At 40.8% G+C, this 25,760-nt stretch overlaps 1 protein-coding gene across 9 annotated transcripts in view; it reads right to left on the bottom strand.

The window, feature by feature from the left end:
• Nucleotides 1-525: 525 nt before the first annotated feature.
• RGS7 (regulator of G protein signaling 7) overlaps nucleotides 526-25,760 on the bottom strand; it is a 255,957-nt gene continuing 230,722 nt past the window's right edge. For 3 of the 9 annotated variants that reach the window (XM_063151559.1, XM_063151562.1, XM_063151564.1), the window contains one exon: nucleotides 17,965-18,297. Coding sequence is in view for 5 of the 9 variants with exons in the window: in XM_063151564.1 (XP_063007634.1) it covers nucleotides 18,247-18,297 (51 nt within the window). In the remaining 4 variants the exon portion in view is untranslated. Of the gene's footprint in view, nucleotides 1,793-17,631; nucleotides 18,298-25,760 lie in introns of those variants that run through there. The other 6 variants (XM_063151557.1, XM_063151566.1, XM_063151560.1 and 3 more) reach the window with 4 other exon arrangements.

Here is a 25,760-nt window from a genome sequence, read left to right as displayed (position 1 = left end):
ACCTTTGCAGATCCATCTCCTCCGTCACTTACCTCTTCCAAAAATGCAAGGCTTTGAGAGTCCTTTGGCTGCAAGAAGAACAAGTATCTTTGCATCCTCTCAGGATGAAGTAGCTAGACTCAAACCAAGCATTTTCCCTGTGAGTGCTTTAGTGAAAAGATGCAAAAAAGGTGAGAGAGCAGACTGGTGCATACAGAACAGCAGACCTCATGCTCCAGGTGTGGTTAGTGCCTGTGGGACAGAATGGGCTCCCAGCCTGGGAACTGCCCAATCTTGGTAGGCACCCACCACTACAGTTCTGAGACAGAAACTGTGCTGCCAAAGACTCAGTAGACCTAAACCCAAGTTTAGAAATCCTACTAATACATCCACAAGTCATTTTAATCTCTTCCCTCTCCTCACTTCCCTCCTGTTCTTGTCGAGCCCAAATATCCACAGTTAAAGCAGGCATTTGGTATAATGCAAAATGTAAAGTGAATTGGCAACAGCATAAATCTGAAACACAGATATTTGAAGATACATTTGGAGAGAGAAAACCGCTTTAATATATTTGAGTTGCAACTGGAACATGAGTGCACGTGGAAGAAACAGGACTTTCAACTCATCTTACCAGACTTCCAGACCTGGAGCCAGCTGTGCTGGCAATAGGGCAGTAAGTGTCAGCCTGGGGCTGGAGCTCGTGTTCATGCCTCTGGGAGCAACGGGGAAATGAAAATCACTGTGGCTGTGCTGGTGTGGATGTAACTCGTGTGCACTTGATGAGCGCTTCACAGGGGAGCCAGAGAGAGCAGGCAAGGGTGCATGGCAACCGTGGCCAAACAGGGCTCTCCCTTCCAGGCCACGCACACTCCATTAGCCAAAGTAACCAGAAACAGGTGAGCTGGCCTTTGAAAATCAATAGTGTCACCATCCCCATGTCTTCCAGGGTACAAAGAGCACTTATAAAAACAGGTTTTACTGGATCATACTGCACAGTTCAGTTTACTTTTAAGTATCAAGGTCTTGTTTAAATGGTGCATATAACAATTAAAGAGAATTCAGTCATTACCAAATTTTAGTCTCATCTGACCTGAAAATTCTTATTCTAATACCTGCATTTTGGGTATAATTGTTGTCAAAATATCATCTTCTGAACATAGAAGCTTCAAAAGATTGAAACTGCTATTGTGACTATCCTGTATACAATGCAAAAAATATATTGTTACTGCAGAGGAAAATTACTTGTTACATGCTTCTCACATAGTATCTTTATTAAACATTTGGACAGATATGCATCCATTTATTATATAAGTAATCTATGGGTTCTTAGTTTGCAAATGCTGGTTGAAAGTTCACAAGAGCAGGCTTTTCTGTGAACTTTCTGTATTTGTAAGTTCAGTCACTGAAAAAAATCCTGAGCCTATTGCCTGCTTAGCAGCACTTTGTACTGTACCCCAGTGGCTAAAGCTTGGAGCTCTGCATCTGAATATTTCAAAACCTCTGACCAGCTTTCTTGGAGTTTGTTTTTCTTCTTAAATAATGCAGGTTGTTCTGGAAAGAACATATAATTGCAATTATCTGATAGTCAAATCCTTAGTCACTGGCATACCAATCTCCACTACCATTAATAGAGGTTTCATTGGAGCAAAGCTTATTGCAGCATTTTGTAGTTGTTAGAAAAAAAGTGTTCTTTGTGCGTGCTGTAGTTCAGAGCTGTAAGGTCTTTGTGAATGGTTACTCTCAAAGCGCTACAGAAGTTCCCCGGTTCAAGGTGGCTCCTGGCTCCTCGGAAAAAGGAATGTGGGCTTCCAGCCTGGGAGGAGAGAAATAAGTGAAAAAGGAGCATCCCTGGGCTAGGCAGGACAGGTCTGCTTAGTGCAGTTCTGCAGCCTGGACAGTCAGTGCTCAGCTGGTTCAGAAGGAAGAAAGGTGAGTGCTGACCCCAGTAAACACAGTGCGCATCCATGAATCCAAGGCATCAGTCGCAGTGAAAGCTCCTCCAGCCCTATTTGTCAGAGCAATAGGATTTTCAGATTATAAAACCAGGAGTCACTGTGTGGTCACCTAACCACATCATTTAGGACACAGGACATCCTTGAATTTCATCCAGTTTAAACTTGAGTAAATCTTTTAGATTTAAAAAACCCAACAACATCTATTCTCGATTTAAAAATTGCTAATGGTAGAAAAGCCACAATAACCTCTTGCAATCCACACCAGTAGCTAAGTATTTCCCTGGCGAAATGTGTAGCCTTTTCATCCTGTGTATTTGTCCAGCTCCAGCCACAAGGTCTTTTTATATCTTTTCTTGCTAGATTGGAAGAGCATTAGTCCTGAAGTAAATACTTACCATCTACAACCAAAATCCTTAAACTTTTTCTTGGCATGCTTAAATGATTGCACACCTACCACTTCTATCCAAAGATGCTTTCAAGCCTTTTAGTTGGTCTCAGAACAATCTTTAAGAGTGCCTGAAGCAAACACCGTACTTCAGAGTTCAACACACAAACAGAGCAAATCAGGACTTCATGCCAAAAATGCATATTCCCAGGGTTTACATTAGTTCCCAACCAGTTTTGTGCCTGGAGTTGAGACCCAGTTTATATATCCATATCCAGTTTAAGCCCATTGACCCCTGGTGAGGCGTTCTCCCCACATACAGCTCATACAGCCCCTACAACTTGTCTCTCTGCACCTGACTTCACTTTTCTTCAACAGATAAATAACAATTGTTCAGTCATACAACTTCACAGTATCAAACACTTCAACTTTTTGCTTCTAAAGTTCCTTCAGTCCTCATTTTAGTTGGAGGAATCTGGAAATCTTCGTAATGATTGTCATGTTTTCAGTGATGATTTTAATAGTAAAATTTGTACCATAATTTTTCAGGACACTGTCAGATGCAAGGCTGCTCACTGCTGAACTGTTCAACTGCAGAAATATTAGCCAGTGTCATTGGTACTCTGCATACCTTCATTTCCCTGAAGTCACACATTATTATTCACTTCATGTCTAAGGTATTATATAAAGTTACTGTGCTGCATTTTCAGCTCAGAGAGGTCTCTCTCAAATAATGTAAGGAAGGGTAGCAAGTGCAAGTAATTTTATGAGATCCTGTCATGCTTTTCAGGTAAGAGGATCAAGTTATTAATTAATTAGCTCCATGAACTAATTAAAATAATATATTCTGCATGTACCAACTCATATAACATATATAGGTGAAATGAAAGCCACAGCAAATATAAATAAAATTTTCACAATAATTTAGTAACAGGCCATGAAAAAGACCCTGGGAGGAAAAGGGAAAAAAAACTCTGTTGTGCCTTGCTTTATTCATAAAGATAAATTAACTTTCTTTCTGAAAATGGTTGATACTCAACCTTGGTTCTGCATGTCAGCTCCTCTTCTTTTCCCTCTTTGAAACGCTGAACATCTTTTGAAATGTTTGGTAAGTGTCTATTAATCCATTCCTATCAGAGTGTTAAAACGACACGTATCATGGAGGAAAAAGTTGCATAGTTCTCCTTCCACATGGACCTCAGCAAAAAATAACCAGCTGCAAACAAGCAGGCATGCATATTTTCCATGATTCATTCTGCAGAACCCAACATAGGCTGTGGGACTGTTGTACAGAACTTGAGCTTTCACAGAAAAAAAAATGCTACCAGGCGAGGTGGCCTGATGGTGAGGGAAGTCTTCCCAAAAAGGAACTGAACATGAATCAAGTCAGGATGACTCAGATTGTTTTTGTGATTCTGCAGAGAGAGACAATCTGAGATAATAGCTGGGTTGTGTGAACTATTGCTATAATTTATTACAATAAATTTCAAAATACAATGACTTACTATTGTGAATTGTTTTTTTATTTTCTCTCTATATATCAAAAGCACTGTAATATCTAGATTTCTAGCCCCTCTGTATGAATAAACACTTATAAAAATATATATAGAAGTCCTCTGTATGCTTCATAGCAAATATGCGAATTATCATCTTAACAAACATAGCAGCATCCCTTTTGTGTGCTCGGTGAAGTGCACTTTGATAAGAAGACAGTAATGTATAGCAGGAAGATTGAGTTATGATGGGAGGTAGCCGGCCTTAGGACATCAAAGAATTTATAATTCTATCATTATATGTTGAAGCTTGGAGCTTATGACAGAGCTTTCTAGGTGGTGGGTAAAAAAAAAGAATGACTGAAAAAATAAGCCTGGGCCTTTGCTTAAATACATACATTTGGTTTTTTGCTGCTTTGGATTCAAAGAAAGAAAGAAAAATGGTCTATTTGTGCTTCACAACAACAAGGGTACGGTAGGCATCTGTACAAGTAAAGGACATTTCTGTTGTTTGCGTGTTCTACATGCAGGTTAAGTAAATGGTTTTAATTTAACCAACCAGGTCCCATGACTCAAGGTGAGAAAAATTCTTCTTTAGTGCTGTTCTCCATCCTTTGCCAGAAAGCTGTTCCCAATTGAAACTATATTTATCTGTTATTTACCAGTTTAGTCAGCTGAGGACAAGTTGTTCTGAAAATGTTTGTCTAAATCGGCCAGCCATGCGTCAAGAAATAAAAGGAGAGGAGTGGAAAGAAAAACCAATATGGAAACACATCTGAAATTCCAGGGAAAACCTTTCTGTTGACTTTATCAGGACATAGCCAAGATCTGCAGTCAACAGAGAATTATGGCTATTAAAATAAGGGAAAGACACTAGAGACTGTAAAGAAAGAAAAGGCAGAAAAAGGAAAATAGAGGGAACTTCCTAGATTCCCATTAAAAAAAGGCAGGGTCAGGGAGAGGAAAATGGAGGTTCAGCTGCAAACAAGCAATGGAAGGGAAGGAAAACTGAGAAAGTAAATTAAAATATGTATGATCATTGATTTTAATGGATAAAGGTACCAATCATTGACCTGGTTTCCAAATTTTCCTGAATAGGTAGTAGAGGCACAGGCTGGTTTCTCTATGGATAGGATATTGAAAGAGCAGGAAAATTTAGAGAGATTATTCATGTCTGAAGCTTTGGGAAGATCACATCTGGTAGTAAAGGAAAGATTTATATTCAATTTTAAATTGCTTGGAAATGATTGGGGAATTTTTGTTATGTAATTATATTTGGGGTCCTCCCTCTTAGAGAATGTTTTAATTTGTGATTTTTACACTGACAAAAAAATTTTAGTAGATCACAGTGAGTGCAGCGAGTATGTGTCAGCAATGACCATGAAAGGACAAACACCACATAGGGAGCCTTATAGGATTCACGAAGGACAGAATTTAAGCTTAACCATGAAGAAAGCCAACTTGTTAAGAAATGTGTCTGAAACAAAATGACTAGTAAATCCTCCAAAAAATCAGTCTTTGCGGGGGGAGTAAATGTGGAAGGCATATTGTCTTCTTAATCCAGAACAGACTGACGCATCTTTTGAAGAGCAAACTGAAATTCTTTCTAAACTATGAAATCTTGAAGGGAGACCAGGCATGAATTTACCAGCCAGTAAAAAGGTCCTTTAGCCGCTTTCCTCTTGTCCCAGCCAGACCTCCACATGCTGCTCCCTTGTCTGTTTTTTTAAATAGTAACATCCAAATATGTAGCAAGTAGAGAGACTGGTGGATGACCAACAGATGGGTAGTTGGTAGATAGAGGCCACTTAGTTTGTTTCTTCCACAATTTTCTGCTTTGTCGTAGCTTTATTTCCCTTATCACATCTCCCCATCTGTCCTTTTTGAGTTGGCTTCCAGTGCTGAATGGTTTCCAGTTTTTAATATACCATACATACATAATTATATCTTTCCTTGTGGACATAGTCTAAGAGCTTGCAGTCTTGACAGCCACATTTTAAGTGATGGAAACGTGCTGTCAATGCCCCAGCTAGTAGAAGAATGCAGGCCTCCAATATTTTCAGAGTTTACTACATAAGATGACCTTGTTAGCTCAGTCTTACGAACATGGATCAGGACAGAGATGAGCCATCACAATAAATATCTGTCATATGATGCAGACCTAATTCTTCATGGCCACCACTTTCCTGCAGCACATTGAGGTACCAGTGTTCTCATGCACTGAAGGATCCTCCTCCCTTTTGTGTGTTTACCCCTGTTGTGATGTGCCTCTTCCAAGCCCCCACTTGCTGCTGTCAATGCCCTCCTCAGGCTAAGGCCCCTCCTAGCACACAGGCACCAGTCTGGTTCTCCAGGAGAGCAGTGTATTGATCTTTCCCCTTCCATGTACACAAAAAAGTACTCTTTGCACAAAACCAAAGACTAATTTTGTCAGACTAATTCTCCAGGTGCTTCAGGAATGCCATATGGAGAAACCAGCTGACAAAAGCAGCCATTGATGATGGACAAACTGGCACAAAACTGTTCCTTTTCCTAGAGTGGAACTGAATTCTCTAGCGCACAACACCATTACCTCCCAGGCAGCAAAAGACCCATCTAGGATTGCACGAAATGTCCTATAAAGCCTTATTACCAAGGGGAAAGAACAGTTGGTAGCACTGTCCCGCAGAGCTATGCTTCAAAAGCATCAGCCTGTAGTTCAAAACCTTTGAAGTTCTCTTGACATGGGCAGATCTTCCCTTCTTCATCAGCAGCTGAGCCAGGTTTTGAGCCAGCAGTGTTGCCAAACAAATTAGTACTAGTAGTAATAGTAGTGGTAATACTGCCCACCCCTTTCCATCACTGGAAGGGTTTGGAAAGCAATCTTCCAGCAGAGCTGTGCCTGTCGCACACAGAGCGGGCAGATGCAGAGAACATCTGTTTCAAAGGATGTGCCAGCAGGGCAGGCACTGTGACATCAAATGTCAGCATACAAAAAGGCACCAGGAAACTTGCTGTAGGATCCTGTGGGGAGTGAACATTGCCCCTCCTGTGACCAGAGACAGGACTGTTCAGTCTGTGTCACAGAAGCAACATGCATCCTCCATCCTGGTGTTCCTTACTGCTTCACACACACTGCACCACAGTCATGTGCGTTCACCTCTACAAATACCAGGTTGCCAGTGACCAATATGAGTTCTTTAAATCTTGGTGATGAATGGTTTTACATTCCCAAAGAGGAATGCTGTGTCTCACCACACATTTTTAATTGTCTTGTCTGTTTCTATAAAGCTGGGAGGATGGACTAACAAGAGTCACCTGGGTTGATTAAGGGCTTTGATTAAGCGCTCCTCAAACTCAGCTTAGAACTAGCTATTAGTACCCAAGCCAAATCTAAAAGCTGCCTATACAAGGCGCCTATACAAGCCAAGTTGGAGCAAAACAGAAGCACACAGGTTTCTCTGAGCTGAGATGCACCCTCCCCTCTCCCAGTTGAGCACAGCACTGTCTCAGGCACCACCAGCTCAGCAAGGATGCAGCCCCAGATGCCGTGGTGGTGTGGATGACAGCAGGGCATTTCTTAGTCTCTGATGCATCACGCAAGCTGGAGCCCAGAGACCAGCTCAGCTCAGAGCTATGGCGCATTACGAGAGCCTTCCTCGCTCCCCAGGGAAGCCAGCTCTGCTCCAAGCTGTGGGAAAACCACAACCAGACCCCATGTTTTAGGCTTTTACTGCCTGCCCAGCCACATCATCAGACTACCTCATTTTTAGCAAATGATCTAGACATCAGTGAATTCTCCAGATAATAAAAGACTATCCTTCAGCCTGCTACACCTCCTCTGAACGTGACCCCCCACCTAGACTGCAGCCCTTCAAGTTATCCTCCATTTGTTTGCTGGTGTGCTCCCTTAGATCTGCAGCTCACTTTGATTATTTGCACATCTGGAAGTTGTCACATGCCTTTTCTGACCGTGACCGTCTGAAATATTACCCAGCAGGACTTGAGGGGAGACACAGTAAGGAAACAAAAACATCCTACTTATAAGAACATGTGGCAGGAATTATCAAATGACACCATACCAAAGGGTAGTGCCATATATCCAAGCAAAGACAAACTTCCTTTCCATCCCCTAAAGCCAGGACAATTTTTTCCCATAGTACTGACTGCAGAAATAAAACAATATTACATACAAATACCTGAAGTATTTTTCATTAAACATTATGTTATGAAGGTTAGTTGTCTATTTCTAATAGAGAGAAAGTATTTCTTTCACCCTCCAGCTTTCAAAACTGGAGAGCAAATCCTCCTCATACACAGAAAAACCTCCCCAAAATGGTTCAATGCCTGAGGTTGTTAGGGTGCCTACTTCTGGTTTGCCTGTTTTCCTTACAGGCAGAGGGCAGGTTCTTTGGTAAAGCTGGAATGGGATATATTAAAAAAAAAAAAAAAAAGAGATTAAAAAAGCTTGAAATACAGAATTACAGCTTCTCAGTAATCCCATCAGAGGCAGTAGGGGCTCTGGAGAAGAGGAGGAAAGACCAAAATCAATGAAACTGTGCAGGTGGAAGCCCAGGAAAATAAAGCACAGCTTTTAGATTTGGTTTCTCATTCTTAACAAGATACAGAATTGAACAAATGAAGAATAAATGAAGCATGGAGAGCAATACAGACCATACTGCTGCAGTCTGGCAGCTGTTAACCAGTTATATTTTGGCCTTCGTCAAGAGGTTCTCCCTAAAATCAGAAAGCAATGGGTTTCCTCCTGAACAGCTTGTTTGCTTACAGATCATTGGTCCAAAATCTCATTGCTCTGGAGGAAAACAGGAACAACTATGTGCTCCCATGCATTGCTTCCAAACTCCCCTTCCTGTGGGCAGCCAGCTGGAAGAGGGGCAGTCTTTATTGGGGACATGATACTAGTAGAAGTAGAACTGGTTATTCCATCAGCCTCTGCATGTCTCCAGAGTCGAATCAGACCTTGATGTATTGGCTTTGCTCCGTAGCTGCCACCATTACTTCTTCCTTTGGGGGTGCTTCATATTTGGTTGCACAGCACTCTGATTTTTTTCTTCTTAAACCAAGCGCCACTGGCTACTGAAGCAAATTTCTGACAAACCAAATGCGTCTTGATAAAACCCCAACACCCTAGAAGGAGCTCATGTAGCGCAGCATCGCTGGTTCCCGGGATCCTCTTAGAAGCAGATGGTGATGGTCTTCTCCGACGTAAGAAAAAAATCCTCCGCGGTGTCTCTGTCGGGTGTGACAGAAGGCGACTCCCGGCCAGGGGCGGGGCGGGGAGCGCCGGTCCCGCCGTTCCCCGGGAGCGCGCAGCGGGCGCGGTTCCTGCGCGCTCCCGCAGGGGTCGCTGCAGCCCCGGCGGGCACGGAGCGCGCCCGAGCCGCGCGCACCCGCAGAGCTCCCGGGGCTGGCGCCGGGAGGGAAGCTCGGAATTGCCGCTGCCGACATCGCCGCAGCGGAGGGTGCGCAGGAGGAGCGGAATATCGCGTTTGTTTGTTTCCGATGGATATCGATCAGTTTGCCAGCACGCACATCGGCAAGACTCAAATCGAAAATGTCAAATAGAAAAAAAGAGGTGTATGATCACTTCAGGACTACGGGAGGGAAAAGGAAGGAAAAAAAAAATCACCAGGCTTTTGATAATACCTAACTAGTTTGCTCTACTGTGTTAAAGAAAACTGCTTTGACTTTCTTCTTTTGTTTCTGATTTTATGCTCTATTTAGTTTTCTCAAACAATGTGTTATAATGAATACCAAAATAGTCCCATCCAGTATATTTCTCTAATGAGTATTTTTTGTAGCAAACATTACACAATTCATAGTAGTACCATTCAGATTACACATTTTTCCCTTGCAGGAAACTGCAGCAGCAGTGCAGCAGATCAGTGCTGATACACTGGCAATGCAGGTCCTACCATGTCAGTACCTGTAAAACAGAAAGTAGGACTATGCAGGGGATGGATGTGCTAAAAAAGCCATTTCTGCATTACACGAAGGACTGATGCTGACTGCTGCAGACAGATTTTCTCTGGTAGAGCTGCTGCTGCACGCACAACGTGGCAAGACCTCAGTAAGGCGGAGTAATGACCTCCATCCTGGTGCAGAAGCTCTCGGGATCTGAAAAGGATGAAGCTTCTCCAGGCAACATCAGTCGTCTTCACCACACTGGGCATGGAAAGGCTTTTTTCCTGTCTCTTCTTTCTTCCTTTCTATTTTCCTTTATTTTTTTTCCTTTGCTATGCTATGAGGGTAACATGTTCAAAAATCTTTACTTAGATGTCCAATAAAAGCAGCTGGTTTTGTTATTTTTATCACTCCCTCCTCTCTCTCGTATTCCTTGAGGTCTTCTGGCCTGTAAACCTTTGCTTTTTCCTTTCTTATCAAAAGACACAAAATAATCAAAGCCACTCCACCTAGTCCGTGGTTTCTGTGGAAAGAGGTTGTCTTCAAAAGCTTTTCTAGAGACCTAAAGGTGCATTCCCAGCACATCCTGTGGTCTGGGGTCTAAAAAGAAGCAGGAGAAATCCAAACCATCTTTCAAAAAAAAACCCAAATCCACCCTACTAGCCCACTCTACTGTACCAAAGGGATTCCCCCACTGACATCCAGCTAGCAAGCACAATTTTAGGAATAAAGAGTAACTGCATTTTAAAGCCAGTCTGAAAGGTTTCACTTCTCTGATTTCAGTGGAAGTATGCTTTGGGGCAGGAATAACCAGCACTCCTTGCAGATGGGATCCCAGAGTACAGTTTTAATACAGCAATGAGGTTTGAGGAAGTATTTTTCTGTTGTTCCACTTATCTCTGACCAGCAGCAGAAGAGAGATCTAAAAATCCTATCTTCCATGCTTGCTTCTTAGTTGGTTGGAGGATGAGATGTGTCTCTTTTTTTTTCCCAATACCACAAGTATACAGAAAAGGTAGATGATATGGGTCTGTTCAATGGGAATTGCACTGGGAAGAAACCATTTGGAACATAGTGGAAGTCTAATATTTCAATTTTCTCATTACAGGGAAAAAATAAAGATGGAAGTGAAAATTCCCCTCTACACACAAATGCTCTCCCACACTGGTGGGAGAGCAGCTTCAGCTACTCCCTTATAGCTGGGGTCTCCCACACTGTCAGAAAAGGATTAGGAAAACAGCTGAGAAGGAAATAAAGGAAAGAGAGAAAGTCAAGAAAGATTGCTAGTCAAGAAAGGTTGCTGAACTAATTCAGAAGGGGTGGACAAAGCAGAAATGGAGTCACCCAAAATTACTTAAGAATTAAAAACTTAACAGTTCCCTAACAACAACTTTGTGGAAACCAATTCTCTCATTAGTTGAGTGCATCTATCTAAATGTCTGAACTCTATCAGCAGTTTACTCTATCCATTGATGAAATTCCACATTTGTGCCTCTTCCCCCAAAACATTTTATCTGTGATTTAGGCACAACATGAGTTTCCACAGACCTGATCACTAGAGCTAACACCCAGACCAGTATGGACCAGGACTTAGAAATATTTCCTAGTCTTGGGCTTTAATCTTCATTGCTGCCTCCCACAGATACTTTCTTTGATAACAGATAGAGACATTCTGCATCACTCTGTGGACACCCTCACCTCACTCTTATCATGGAAGAACCTCAAGCTCCTTAATTACTCCAAATTGTGATGCTGGGAATGAAAGGCCCAAGTACCCACCCCCTTCCTTCCAGCAGTCCCGGGCTCCAGAGGAGTCACACTTTTTGTCCATCTCCATTGACCTAAGCAAAGGAACAGCTGAGCTCCCTGGAATCTCCTGAGGCTCCCAGAGACACCTCCCCAGCATTAGTGGGCACCATAAGACCATGTAGGGGAGATCAAATAGAGCAAGAATCAGAGGAACAAAGGAAAAAAAAAAAACCATAAAAGATGAAGAATCCTAAAAAAAAGACATTACCGATGGGGAGGGGGAGAGAAGAAAGAGAATCTGAAAGAAAAGTTTTCTAAAGAACAGTGCATCAAAAGTGATGAACTCAAAAAAAGTTCATAGATTTTAGGTTATACATTCCTCTCAGCTAAAAAGGTAGAAAAGTAAGTCACATTAAATATGTCATTGCCACTCATCTTTTAAAAATGGAAGTGGTACAGAAATAAAAAGGTGGATAGAACAGATAATGTGCATAATGAAACGCCTCATTTATGTGGTACTCACACTGAAGGAGCAGCAGCCAGGTTAAGAGGAAGGGTGGGAAATAGTAAGTACCCCCTTTGAAAGATGACATCTGTGATGAATCTAACAAGATATTTCAAAATCCAGTCAAATCAAAAAGAAAGCCAATGAAGGCAAATGCAGCAGATATATTTTGGGAGCAAAGTACAATAAAAATTGTGCAAATGCCACTAACAAGGTAACATTTACCATCGTATCTTAATATTGTTTGATATTTACTGTCCATGTCCACACTTGTAAATAAGGACTATCATCTAGCATTTGAGCAGGTTCTCCGAGTTTATTATCTGGACAATTTTTTCTTTGCAATTTACACATACAGATCCCTCACAGCAAATAGTGATGATGGTAGTCATTTTAATTCAAGTGTTTGTGTTAAAGAACCAGGCCAGCAGATTCCTCACTCTCACATAAAGATACCACCAGAAAAAAGGACTGCTAGTGCTGCACAGGTGGAATAAAAAATAATAATGAAGAAAAAAGATCTTGGGAAAAGAGAAAGATGGTCTGAAAAAAGACGATGCTGTTCAAGAGACAACTCAGGGCACCTCACTGACCCAAGAGGAGTCAGCTATACACAAAGGGGAGCAACCATCTATGCCAGACTGCACAGGATCTGGGCATCACTGTGCCACATAAACTGTCAAAGTTCAGTAGAGGCAATCTACTGCAAAATGGGCAACTCCTGTAGGTGTGTGTATGGGCAGAAGTACAACAACAATCCTCTGACCTCCTCCTGTAAAACCCTGGTGGGAGTCCTGCAAGAATCATCTCCAAGAAATTCGTAAGAACCCCTGGCCCAGAGGAGAATAATAAAATCACTCAACACTTCAGAACAAATCAGTGAGAAAACCAAAGGAGGCTGTGATGTTGCAATATCCATTTATGTTAGGAACATATTATTGTAGTGAGTGCAGCAGCCTGGTTAAAAATAAAAGGATAAATCAAAGCAAGGAAGATTCTTTTTAGATATTAGGGAAACAAAATTTTGTTGTTTCAGAGATAATGATTGCCTGGAGAGACTCTGCATCCCTTAAGTTGATGTATATACAAACAAAATGCTTTCAATTGTACTTTCAATACCACTTGAGGACTCCACAGTCAGCAACAGCATGAGGAGGGGAATCCACCCTCAGAGAACTCATCCTCTGTTCCCCTTCACCTCTTTAATATTGGGACTTCAGCATATCTTCAATTCACAGGAGAATGAAGCAATCTGTTCATCACAGTCAGATCAAAAGGCAGACTGGTGTGAGTCACAATCACTTAGCAACTTGCTTAAATGAATTGTGGACACAAAATATGTTTAAATAATTTGCTGATAATTTCCCTTGAACATGTTGGGATTAAAACCTTATTTTTTGAAAATCTCTGTGGCTATTAAAATTCTTTTAGCAAAATTCCTATGTTTTATGGCCCTGTTATTATAAGTCCAGTGTTACGCACCTACTAAAATAGGGGCAGTGTTAGTTCTATGCATGATGTCTTTAGCTAGAAAAGACAAAAAACATGTTAGTTTCAAAACCTAAATTCAAATTATTTATTTTTATGCATGCTGTTATTCACCATGCATAAAAATAAATAATTGGAAGAGTTTCAAATAAACCTCTGGCTTTTCCAACTCCTAGTTCCAGTTACACATCATAAACAGCCTCTCCTGACTAAGATTACCTGCTTTGGCTTTAATTTTTTTTTCTTAAAAAAACACCCTAAATTAATTCCTACAAATCTTGATTTCTGGAACTGGTTGTTGCCCTCCTTATTTTTATTTCTTAGGAGACTATCTGGTAATTATATCTTGTGAAATTTGTAAAAGGCAACCTCAGATATTTTTTTTATTATTCAGTATTGCTTTCTAGATGAAAAAAATGTTGTTGTTGGGTTTTAAGGTGCCAGTCACAGCTGATCTTGCCTGATTTTTCAGGTTTTAATTCCAGCTCAGCATGGCTGTGGCCAACAGGCTGGCAATTCACCAGCTGCGTTCTGCCTCTCTTGCTCCTAATTATTCAGCTCTCCAGTTCTCCTCCCTTGTTGGTTCTGTTCTGGTCACCACAATTAATTTTCATTTTTTAGTCCTGTGTTCACCTTCAACTCATTAATTTTTGGCAGGTCTCCACTACTGTTTTGGCTCAGCTTTTTGCAATTTAACTCATCGCTATTGTAAGCCCCTTTTCCTCCTCCTTTGCTTTTCTAGGTTGAAGGACTGTTTTTTACTAGGTTCTTACAGAAGAATGGGTGAATATTTTACTGTTGTCAGGTAGGTGCCAGGGCATCTTCTCCCTCTCCCACCAGGCATTTTCCTTCACAGCCTGACCTGGGAGCACAAAACCATCTGAAGTGTGTAGCAGCACCATCAAACACTTCATCACGTAGGCTTTAGAGCTGCTTTATGTACAAGGATTGGGGAATTGGATGAAATTATGTTCAAAGTTTGGGGAAAGAAGCTGAAGAACCCCAGCTCTCAGATGAAAGATTCAAGCTCCAACCAGTTGTTTTAAGCACAATTACAATTAATATCTCACATGGGGGTTTTAAGCTTCTTGGGCAGAGCCAGGAGGCACTGACTGATGGCTTTTCCCTAGAAGACAAGAAATATGGTTCCTTCAGAGTGATTTTCTCTCTTGGTCCATTTTTCCTCAGCAGATTTGTGGCCTCACTGACATTCCGAATCGGTAAATTGCTGTGTAACCAAAGTCATGTTGCAACTGTTCAGTTATTGTACAAACATGCCTTTATCTGAGATAATCTTAATTCTTGAAGTGAATCTCTGTATAAATTTCGAAACACAAATTTAGCTTTTCTCTGTGGGGAAGCAAAAGGAAGTCTGTGCCTGCTTGGAGTTTCCAGTCCCAGTATTGTTTCACTCACTGCCTGATGACAGTGATGATGTGAAGTACCAGAAGATTGTAGACAAACCTTTTAAAAATCCTCTAGTAGTAGGATTGATTTTGTTTGGGCCAAGTTCACTCATATGTAACAGTGGAGTTTTATCACTTGGAGCAAGCTCAAATGAAACCTTAACACAGCTCCCTGACTACTTTGACATCCTTATTAGTAATGCCTGCTTTTACTTTAGAGACATCATGTTAAATCCTATGCAAATACAGGGAGAGACAGCCATTCAACACAGACTTCATATTTCTTGAAAGGAAATGTCCTGGATTTGGCTAGGATAGATTTCATTTTCTTCCTAGTAGCTGGTGCAGTGCTGTGGTTTGCATTTAGCATGAGAATACTGTTGGTAAGACACTGATGCTTTTGGCGTTGTGGAGCAGGTCCTACCCTAAGGGAAGGACTTTCCAGTTTCCCATGTTCTGCCAGGGAGCACAAGAAGCTGAGAGGAACATCCAGAGGATGGCTGACCTGACCTGGCCAAAGGGATATTCCATACCATGGAACACCATGCTCAGTACAGAAACTGGGGGAGTTGGTCAAGAGGAGCTGATCGCTGCTCAGGGCGCTGAGCATTGATCAGTGGGTTGTGAGCAATTGCATTGTGCATAATTTGTCTGTCTTGGGTGGAGGATTTTATTCCTTCCTCTCTTGCTCTCATTTTCATTAAGATTACTGTTATTATTAACATAAATTATTCCAATTATTAATTTTTCTTATATTAACCCATGAGTTTTACTTTTTCCTGTTTTTCTCCCAGTCCCACTGGAGGTAGAGGAGAGTGAACAAGCAGCTGCAGGGTACTGAGTTGCCAGATAGAGTTAAACGATCAGGAACAAAACTAGAATAAGTACAGAATGGGTTCAGGAGTACCAATGCTCCGTGACTTTTTATAGACCAGTTGGTGTTGCAAAGTGATTTGAAAAAAAAAAAAGAAAATATTTCTTAGGGTGAAGCTGCATGAAATGCCTAATGTTTGCAATTGAAACATTAGGTATTTGAAGCCAGTGATTCTTTGAAGCAGACAGCGGTATCTAATTAGTTAACAACTAAGGCAAAGGAGGCAATATATGCAATTGGTGGCAGCAGGAGTTTGGAAATAAATATCTCTATTTGGCAGTGAGAAGTGAAGCAGAGCTCAGATTTCTGTGGATTGCCTGGCCCCAAGCTCATGTCTCAGAGCTCACATTTCTGTGGTAAAATTAAATCTCAGTTTAAGATCTGTGATTCACTGCAGCTACTTACTAAAATTCATCTGATCTCCCTATGCTGTGAATATTTTGAGTTGACCTGTATGGAGCTCTTGCTAAGATCTTGATAGGACCCAGCTCTGATTCGGTATTTCTATAAAGGCTTACTAGAATTGTGCTAACAAAAACAGAGACACTTTAAAGCAGTAATTGTCATCCTAGCTAGAAACCAGAAACACAGTGGCATATGAAAACAATGAACAAACAGAAACCCCAAATCTCAAAAAACCTCAACTGAGCAGATTATAGGGAACAGCCGTTCATGGATTTGTAATACATTTTGTACTGGGTTCACTCAGACTGCCTCTTTAAAGATGCTGCATTCCTGGTTGTGGCTGCACCAGGCTACTGACAGAGCTGAGTGCTCCCTGCAGAAGGCAGCCCAGCTCCCTTCTGCCCAGAGCTGCTGTGTGCAACAGTGCTGGCCCTAATGGCACCAGCGCAGGTGGTTTTCCAATGCTCAATGAGATGTCTCTGGTATTAAGGCATTCAAGTTGATTGTCTCCTTTTTTCTATGACCATCCCACTTTGTGTGTGCGTGTTTAGGACTCGTAGTCCCTTTGAAACAAGATTCTCAATATCAAACCAAAGTCAGCATGACAGATGGTAGTAAAGTTGGCTGTCCTGAGTCTATTCTGTGCATTGCTAAAAAGGCTTGTTTGTCATGTGCACACTACCATGCCCTGGAGGTATCAGCATTTTGTCATTTGACTTAATTCCCATCCTTTTTTTTCTGCTCTGAGATTCTGCCTCACTATCCTTATATCACCTCTATCAGCTGACAGTGTTGTTTCTTAGGCCAAGCAGATTTCTGGTTCCAGCTCAGATATAGCTTCAGGAGCTCCATGTCTACTGTCTCACAGGCAACATCAACACACACTCATAAATCTGTCAACAGGTCTGTGTGTGAGTAAGCTCAGCAGTGGACACACAACAGCATCCCCAAACAGAGCCCTGGAATTAAAATGACCGCTTGCTCCTGCGTTCCTACCGGAGCTTTACTGCACAGACCACTCCCAAAGCACACCACCTTTTCCGCTTGAAATGCTGCCTTGCGTCGCAAGTGACGGCAAGGAGAAAGAAGCACTGTCCTTCCTATTTAGCACGTGCAGCCTGCTGTTCTCAGGCAGCTTTGCCCGTGTCCATTGCTAAGGAAGTGCAGTCCAGTCCATCGGCCCTGGGGCAGCGGCTGAGTCGCCGCTCGGGCCGCGCTGTTACACAGCAGTGGGGCCTGCCTTAAAGAAAGGTTTGCTTATGCCATGGTGAGCAAGCGGGAAAGGTCTCTCTGCTGCTGGCTTGATAAAAAGAAAAGAAAAAGTAAATGATTATCATTAAAGTGTGTTTGATTAGGTGTCACTGAGAGAAAGAAAATGCCATTTCATGTCACTTTTTAGAAAGCACAAGGTGTGTAACTTTTGGGAATCATTTTGCTCTTGACTAATCTTCAGATTCAATATTAAAATCTCAAACTTCCCAAAGGAAAGAGATTCTGCATCTTTTAATGAAAGATAAAACAACAATATAAACATACACAAATTTACAGAGAAAGGATCAACTTTAATACATCTGGAGTAAAAGGTGTTCTTTTTTTTAAATATGGTATAAAAATAAATGCAAGAAACATTAACAGAGAATATACAGACAACAGACAAAGACACAGGCTTTCTTTCTCAATGTGAATACATCAGTGAAATGAAACCTTCTGTGCTAATTTATTGTGCAATAAATGTGATGCCATATGTATATTTATTAATATATGCATTTTTTACATTTCTTCCAGTTTTTGATTGACGTATTTTTTTAATAAACTGTGCCTAGCAGAAGCTTTTTTTTCACTGTACTTGAGCTTGCAGAAAATAAAAAGACACAGATCCAGCTTGATATGAAGGAGGAAGTGAGCAGACAGTTTTCGAAATGGAGGCATCGAAAGGCTAGAGAGTCCCTCGGAGTCTGTAATGCCTTAGTATACACAAAAGAAAACAAGTCAGGTCCTTGCTCATGCAACATCTTGTTCTACTGTCCTCTGAGTCAGGCAATCAGTGAGCTACAAAGTATGTATAATGATTTGAGTCTGCTTCCATGCTACAAGGTGATCCTTTTAGTAGGACTGCACTAGACTGGTTAACCTCTTTGATGTGAGCGATTTCCCCTGAGGAAAAGATAAAAACAAAAAACAAAAACAGAAAACAGAGGCATGATCACTGCAAACCTGTTCATCAGCAACCACTCAGTGTTGCCACATCACTCTCAAATAACTAGGGGCACCAACTGGAGTCTGTCAAATCTTAAACCACAGGAAGTCCTTACACTTAAGCACCTGCACTGCCAGCCAGCCAGATTGTTTCACAGAACAGGCCAGCAAATTTAAAGGCCATTTTTGAACAAGATTTGTTTTGGCTGATGAGAAATTGATGCTGAAGTTTTTGCTGTCAGTCACACCCAGAACTTGAAGGCTACCACAAGCAGGAGCGCATTGTGCTGCAAAGATGAATGTGCAAACTGCAGTAGCTCTGTCACAGAGGACAAAAAAGCTACTTTTGAGTTAGGGTAAGAAAGTAAGAGGCAGATTGCATATAGGTAGGAAAGCAGCTTTTCCATGAACACAGTTATAGCTTTGTTGAGACCATATTTACTATATATAAGGAACATTGGCCAGGTATATTACATGTGACTGCATAACACTGCTTTGAAGGTGTTGGATTTCCAAATTGTTGTTTTCCTCATCATTTCTCCTGTTGCAAGGATGTGGTTTCAATTGTTTAACAAGTTCTTTTAATAAGGTGTAATGACTGTCCCACAAGAGCTAGGTCTACAGCATGAAGAAGATGGTGTAAGGTATGTCACTCTGGTATACTTCAGGCAGATTTGAGCTTTATCTGAGCCAGACAGAAACCACAGAACAGGAATTAGCTCTCCTATGGTCACATAAAAGGAGTTAGCTCTCCAAGTGCCATCCTACTGTGGCTCTGATCCAACAGAGGCAGAGCTGGCACAGCAAGCTGACATCACAGGCATACCCTGACAATGTAACACAAATATATCATAAAACATTAAATAGAAAATGGCTCTAACTCACCAGTTAGATATTTAATACTTACATTTATTATATTGTTCACTTTAAGTGCCCAATTCAGAAATATCAAACTGGTTTCAGGGAGAATACAGTAAAAAATACTGTAACTATGGAGAGATGCTTCATTTTCTGCAGTAAATGAACATATTCTGCCATATCAATAAATTGTTAAGCCATCTGCAGTATTATAACTCAGTGGAATTACACAATTTAATGTCTATTGTCATTATCAATTAAATTTAAGCTCACAGGGATCTGTTAGTGGGTCTTGAGCATTCGCTCAAATGCAATCTATCGGAGTGGGTCCTCATAAAAGGAAGAATAACTATTTTATTCTTTATACTGTGAAATACAAGTTGAACAAATTAGGATTAATACTTCCCTTACAACGTAATTTGAAAGGGAACTCATGATTTGCACTGTTGGGTTAGACTGGTCATCCATCAGGTTCCCCATATCACCTGACAGTATTATTACCTACTTCTTTGAAAGATGGAAAGTCTCCTTCCTGGCACTCTGTCTTCCCTGTATCTGCCACTTTCTATGTACAGTAAATTCACACCTTCTTGATAGTTTCTAACCCTTAAATTATGTTCTCCTCTAATGCAGCAGGTAAGCTGTTATAGTAAGACATCTTTTCTTTTTCAAATAGTCAAAAGAGCCTCAGCAGCAGTGTGGCCTTGGAACACAATTTAAAACATTAAAAGCATTTCTGAGATTAACATTTTGTTTGACAATTTTGTTAGACAATTCAGGACTTTTGGTGCTACAAATAATCTCAGAAAATATTGAACATATGCTTATCTTTGCTTTTCATTAGGTTATTTGCACTTAAGTTCACAGGTGTACAAGTCCGGTTACTTTCTGTAAACATGTATGAGTTCCCTTTAGTACTGAACTGCATAACCCACTTAATTAAAACATTAAAACCAGGAGCTCTCTATTAGTTACAATTTGCTCAATACTACACTGGAAAGTTGCATAAATGCTTGTTGTGGTATAAAATCTGTGAAATAATTTTTTATTATTATTTGTAACGACTATTTAGGAGTTTCAAAATTTCTGGAATTTCTAGATGGACCATAAACAAATTCTAGCATCTCAGGAATGAATTATGTTGTCACATAAAATAGGAAGTCTTGACATAAAATCAGGCCAAAAGGTAGTTATTAATTGATGTCATTTGCGTGATCGTTTTCTACATATTGTTTGAATTTCCCCCTAGAGACACAGTAAGATATCATGACAATTTTTTTCTGTGTTCCACATAACTTGCTCCCTGGATATTGCTGATCTTTGGATATTTTTTCTCCAAAGCCCTACAGTGATCACTGGATCACTGGATGATGGCCCCTTCCTTCAACTCCCCTCCCTGCCTCAGAGAAACTTCCATCTGAACAACAACAACAACAACAAATGGCCTTTTTCCATGCCTTAGAAGTTCTAATTTTTCACAAATTTGGAAAAGTGACAGCTTAGAAGATACACCCTCCTTAAGAGATCTTCTTAAATGCTTATTCTGAATAATATTAAGTTTTCTGATTAGGAAAATAAGCTTTTAATACACAGGCCCAGATACAGAATTATCACATCTTCTTATTAGATCTGCAGGGACTTGTTATTTTCCACTTTACAAAATATTCCTTTCAAACTCTGTTCCAGAGTATACTTTTAGTTTAGCTCTCTGTGGTAGAGTTTCATAATTACTGCTTCTAGGAGATTTCCAGATTTACTTAATTTACAGACTGATGTAAGGATCATCCATTGTGGGTCATAATTTAAGAGCTCAGCCTAACTATTTCTTTCAAATACAATGTTAATAGCATTTCTATGAGATTGATTTTGATTTGGGAACCTGCATCTAACATGGCAGTTTTCAGAGCTGTAGCATATGAAGATGTTTCCTGTGCTAATGAGATTAAAGAAAATTGGGGGAGGGACGAATCAGAAGTAGTAAATGTTTATCTGAACAATGAAGAGGAGATCCTTAATATTTTCAATATATTCTTGCCATCAACATTTAGAAGCATATGGCTAAATTCTAAAGATGATTAGGATTTTTTGGCTGTATTAGTGCACTTTGGACAACTATTTAGGAATTTTACTAATAATGCAGATGCCAAAATGGAATCCTGCACACATACCCTGACAAGGGAGACAGAGTACAAGAAGGCAGCACAGCAGGTGGAGTGACCAAGTACATCTAAAAGTACAAAATCAATTGGCCTCAGCATTCAGTCCCTATTTGAGCATACTAACTGCTTGACATGGAGTTTTCAGCTTTACTTCTAGCAAATTTAGGGGGCAAAATTGTAAACCTATATACAGATGCTGCTAAATACAGCTGTGCTGACTGACTCATTTATGCAGCATAACCCTAACACCTCAAATGATCCAGGAAAAAAGTCAGCAACAACCTCCTTACACATCTGGCTTAAAAGAAATCAATATGAAATGTCTACAGACACTGGAGTTCCAATGTATGGTAGAGAAAGATCAGGTCTTTTCCTTCTAGAAGATTAATTATCTTCCTTTCTGCTATGCAACCTCAACTGTTCCTTCTTCATGTTTCTTTATTGCCAGTGCAGGTGCCACTCCCCAGGACCTATAGTGGTAGCAGTAGAAAAGAGAACTCCATGCATCTGATGGGGAAGGAGAGATGGAGTCCCACTGAGAGCAAAATGAGATGTGGGGCGAGAAGCTGCCCTCCTTGGTCTCAGCGTTCCCCATCTGCTCACGTGTGAAACACCTGCAGCACACTCCCAGCTCAGCCACATCAGCAGGGAAAGCTTCCAAGTGACATTGCAGGGCACTGCACACAGAGCTGGGGGGTAAACAGCCCCTGACAGGAGCACATCTGGAGTGACATGGGAGAAGAAGCAGTGAATCCCTTTCCATGGGGAGGCAGCCCTTGCTCTACCAGGACAAGAGAATCGCTTCAGCACTGCTCTGGCATTCAGAATTCTGCTTCAGCTTCCACAGCAGCACAGGATGCTGCTGTCAGCCATCTGTGCAGGTGTATTTCTCTTTCAGATGAGAGGAAGGGGACAAGGCTAAAATTTACTGAATTTGGGGAACAAGTAGTCAGCACAGCTGCAGTCTAAGTGATTACATGTGCAGGGAAATCCTTCTGCCTCTGGCTGAGATTTTCAGCCCTTTGTTCCTTTCTCATTAGGCCCAAACTGTTTCCTGCAATGATCTGAAGCAGGAGGCAGTGGCTGAACAACTGCTTTCCTGTTTTGGCTCACTCCAGATCCAGTGACATCCATTTCTTTCTCCTTTTGCACTTTGCATTTACTGATGAGCTCCTCTCATTTGTGATTGACCTAAAACCTCTTGCCAGATGGGGTAGTTTGAATTTGAATAACCATCTGAAATGTAGGAACTGATGCACAATAAAAATATTTTTTTAGTATATTTGTTCTGGTCCTGACTCCTCAGGTTTTCATACCTCTCTGCAGTTCTCATTCCTGCAAATAGCCTAAGAATCAGGTAAATTTTGTCAGCTGGAAAATGGCAGACACTGGCCCAGTACCTGAGCAGTCTGTGTTGCCTCCTCACTTGGATGACTCTGGTTGTGTAAGTGTTACTCCTAAGCTCCTCTCTTCCAGCACAGAGCACAGCAGCTGAGCTCCAGTCACTGCAGAACAGCACAAGGAAGCCATTCCTCACTGGCATGTGCTTTAAAATTCTCCTCTGTGGGCACAGCTCTTAAAAAAAACTCCTTAAACTAGGGGTCTTTACAAATTAGTGGGCCAAAATAAAAATTTCAATTATTTATTTGTTCTTTTTGTTCAAATATGAATAAGACATCTCTTCCTGAAATGGAGAAGGCCTTCATTTCTACAATTAATTGTTATTTTCATTCTTGTTTTGTATTTGTCAAATAAGTAGCTTTGTGATTTATATTTCTTCTGACTAACCGGTTTTTTTGTTTAATTTTTGGGAATAACCTGTAAGTAAATTCAGAATGAGATTCCAGAGCGGAAACTGCATGGAGTTTCTTCAATAATGATATACTTGAGAAAAATCTAGCCTTTGGCAGGGTTTCAGGACGAGATGGACTTTTGGTCTGGCACAGTAGGGTACACAAGTTTTGCCTATTCATATAGTAAAATTTCATGATTAACAGATGAAATTATTTATGTGCTTTGTTCCTCTATAAAAGGCATAGGTTTTAACCTGAAAGGAGATTACACTTCTTTTTAAACATCTAGAAAGTCTATGACCCACTGATAAGAACTGAGGAAGCTACTTTTATGAGTTTTAATTTCCATCTCTAGGCAGTAATTCACAATGTCATGTTAAGGGACATTGGATTGAAACTCAGTGAAAATGTGCTGTGTTCAATGGCCTTTGCATTTCAAATGTCATGCATGAAATGGTCTATTGTTACTGCTTTGGAGGGGGAAAAAATCAAAGGACTCTGGTCAGCAAGTTCTTCCAGGTAAGTGGGAGAAGACAGCTGGAAAGGATACAGGTAACATAAGATATAATAATTTCAAACTCAGAATTGTTAAATGGGGTCCTGTTTATGAGGTTATGAGTGGAGATAAATATCGTTTGTTAGCTTACTATTAATATATGAAGAACTGAACTTGGTCTGTTTTGTACTGGCTGTATTTCCCCAAGACCTCACAAACATACAAGCACCTCTTTTTGTGTGTTCTGTGTAACTGTGACAGATGAAATGCTAACACTGATGGTGGTGTCTGGAGTCATGGCACCAAGGCATGAGGATGGAGTGGCTCCCCCACAGCTCTAAGGAGGGAGGCTGCCCCTTCTTGCCTCACTAACTTAGTCCCTGGTGGGACAATAAAATTTGCATGGAGTGGAAATTAAATTAACTCATCCCTCTGTAAAGCAGGTCCTTTTGTCTTGAGGGTTCCAGACCAGCAATCACAGCTAAGCACCAGGCTGGGGCTCTAGTCCTGCTCAGTCTGCCACTGTCATAAGTCCTGCATGTACATGAGAAATTACAGACAAAATTGTCCCTTAAAGAACTTCTTTGCCCCCATCAACATTACCAGCGTACATTCACGTACTTCTCTCCCCTGTAATTTAGATATTAGCACTTGAGGTAAATTTGCTGAGATTTTTAATTTTTCATTTTTAATTTTTTTCATAGCTTTTTTCCCCATGTGAATTCTTCAAAAGAATTTGAGCCTTTAAATGTCACAGAAACTGCTGGTTTCGGTCTGTGTACTGCTTTAGCACGCAATGAGATCCTCCTGCTCCATCACTTAGATCTTTAACTTCCCCAGTCCCTTGGGGAGCTGCAGGTGACTGGACTTTTATCAGTCTCAAAGAGAAAGCTGAGGGGCTGAGCCAGGCAGGGGGGAGCCCAGAGCAGTGTCAGTGCTCTCTGTGCCTCTGACTCAAAGCTGTGACACACTTGGCTGCCCGTGTCACTCCACTTATCTGATGGCTTCATCCCAGCAGTGCTGCAGGGTCTGTGCTCTGTATTGTCACGCAGCACCCAGGAGTGAAAGTGAGGCAGACCAAGGATAGCTGGAGTTACTACTCAGATACTAACTATAAAATGTTCAGTAATAAATATTACATGTAGCAAATGCCAGCTTGCTATTACTTGTGTATATTTTATGAGAATGCAGACCTGTTTCTAAGGCTAACCATATTTTCTGCCATAGACTGCTGAAGGCATTAGCAATTTTGCAATATAAAATCTACAGAGCATCTAATTAGTCAGTTTTTAAACTGAGCATTTAGACCTTTCATGAACTGCATCAGCTTACTGAAAATTTTCTGGAAAGAAAACCTTTAAATGTCAAAGAAATGCAGAGCTGAGCCTAGTGTATAGCTCCACTTCTATTCTTTCTCTGTCAGACTAAAATAATGACTCATTATAATAGGTTATTTCCATGTAATTCATGAAATAGTATGGAGTAATTGCCCTCTACAAAGTTTCTAAAGTTTCTAGTTTAACAAATGCTTTCTGTGGCAAGTGTAACCCAATTTAGTTTAACATTGATCAGGAGCCTCCTAGAGTCAACAAATCAGATAATGAATTACAAGTCCATCTGTTCAGACTGAGTCCCTAGACACAGCCAAGGTTAGTGCATTTTTATTAAACACTTCAAATGGAAGAAACTGAGGTCCAATTTAGTTTAATACAAATATATTGATATAATATAAATATATTTGATATAACTGAGGGAAAAAATCCAGTGAAAATTAATCTAAATATTGCAAACCATCAGAGAAGAGAAACTGTAATTTTCATCTCAATAAAGCAGAGATGATAGCTTTATCCAGGTTGCAGAAGACCCTTTTCACACCTATCTTCTGTACTAATCAGTAGAACAGATCTATTCCACAGTCCCTCATTTCACAGTTGATCAAGTTAATCGGTACAGTGTGGAATATTCTGAGAAATGTTTCCCTCATCCCTGCTGTTTGGAAACACTGTACCAAGATAGATAATTACATATTATGAACTCATCACAACCAAGAACAAGAGTGGAAGAACAAGGATGTCTGGTGGAAAGAGGTCCCGAGGAAGTGGTTGACATGAATTC

The sequence above is a fragment of the Melospiza melodia genome, chromosome 3 (genome assembly GCF_035770615.1).
Source record: "Melospiza melodia melodia isolate bMelMel2 chromosome 3, bMelMel2.pri, whole genome shotgun sequence".
Lineage (NCBI taxonomy): Eukaryota > Metazoa > Chordata > Aves > Passeriformes > Passerellidae > Melospiza > Melospiza melodia.
Note: the sequence above shows the minus strand (reverse complement) of the source record. Positions and strands in the feature narration are given on the sequence as shown.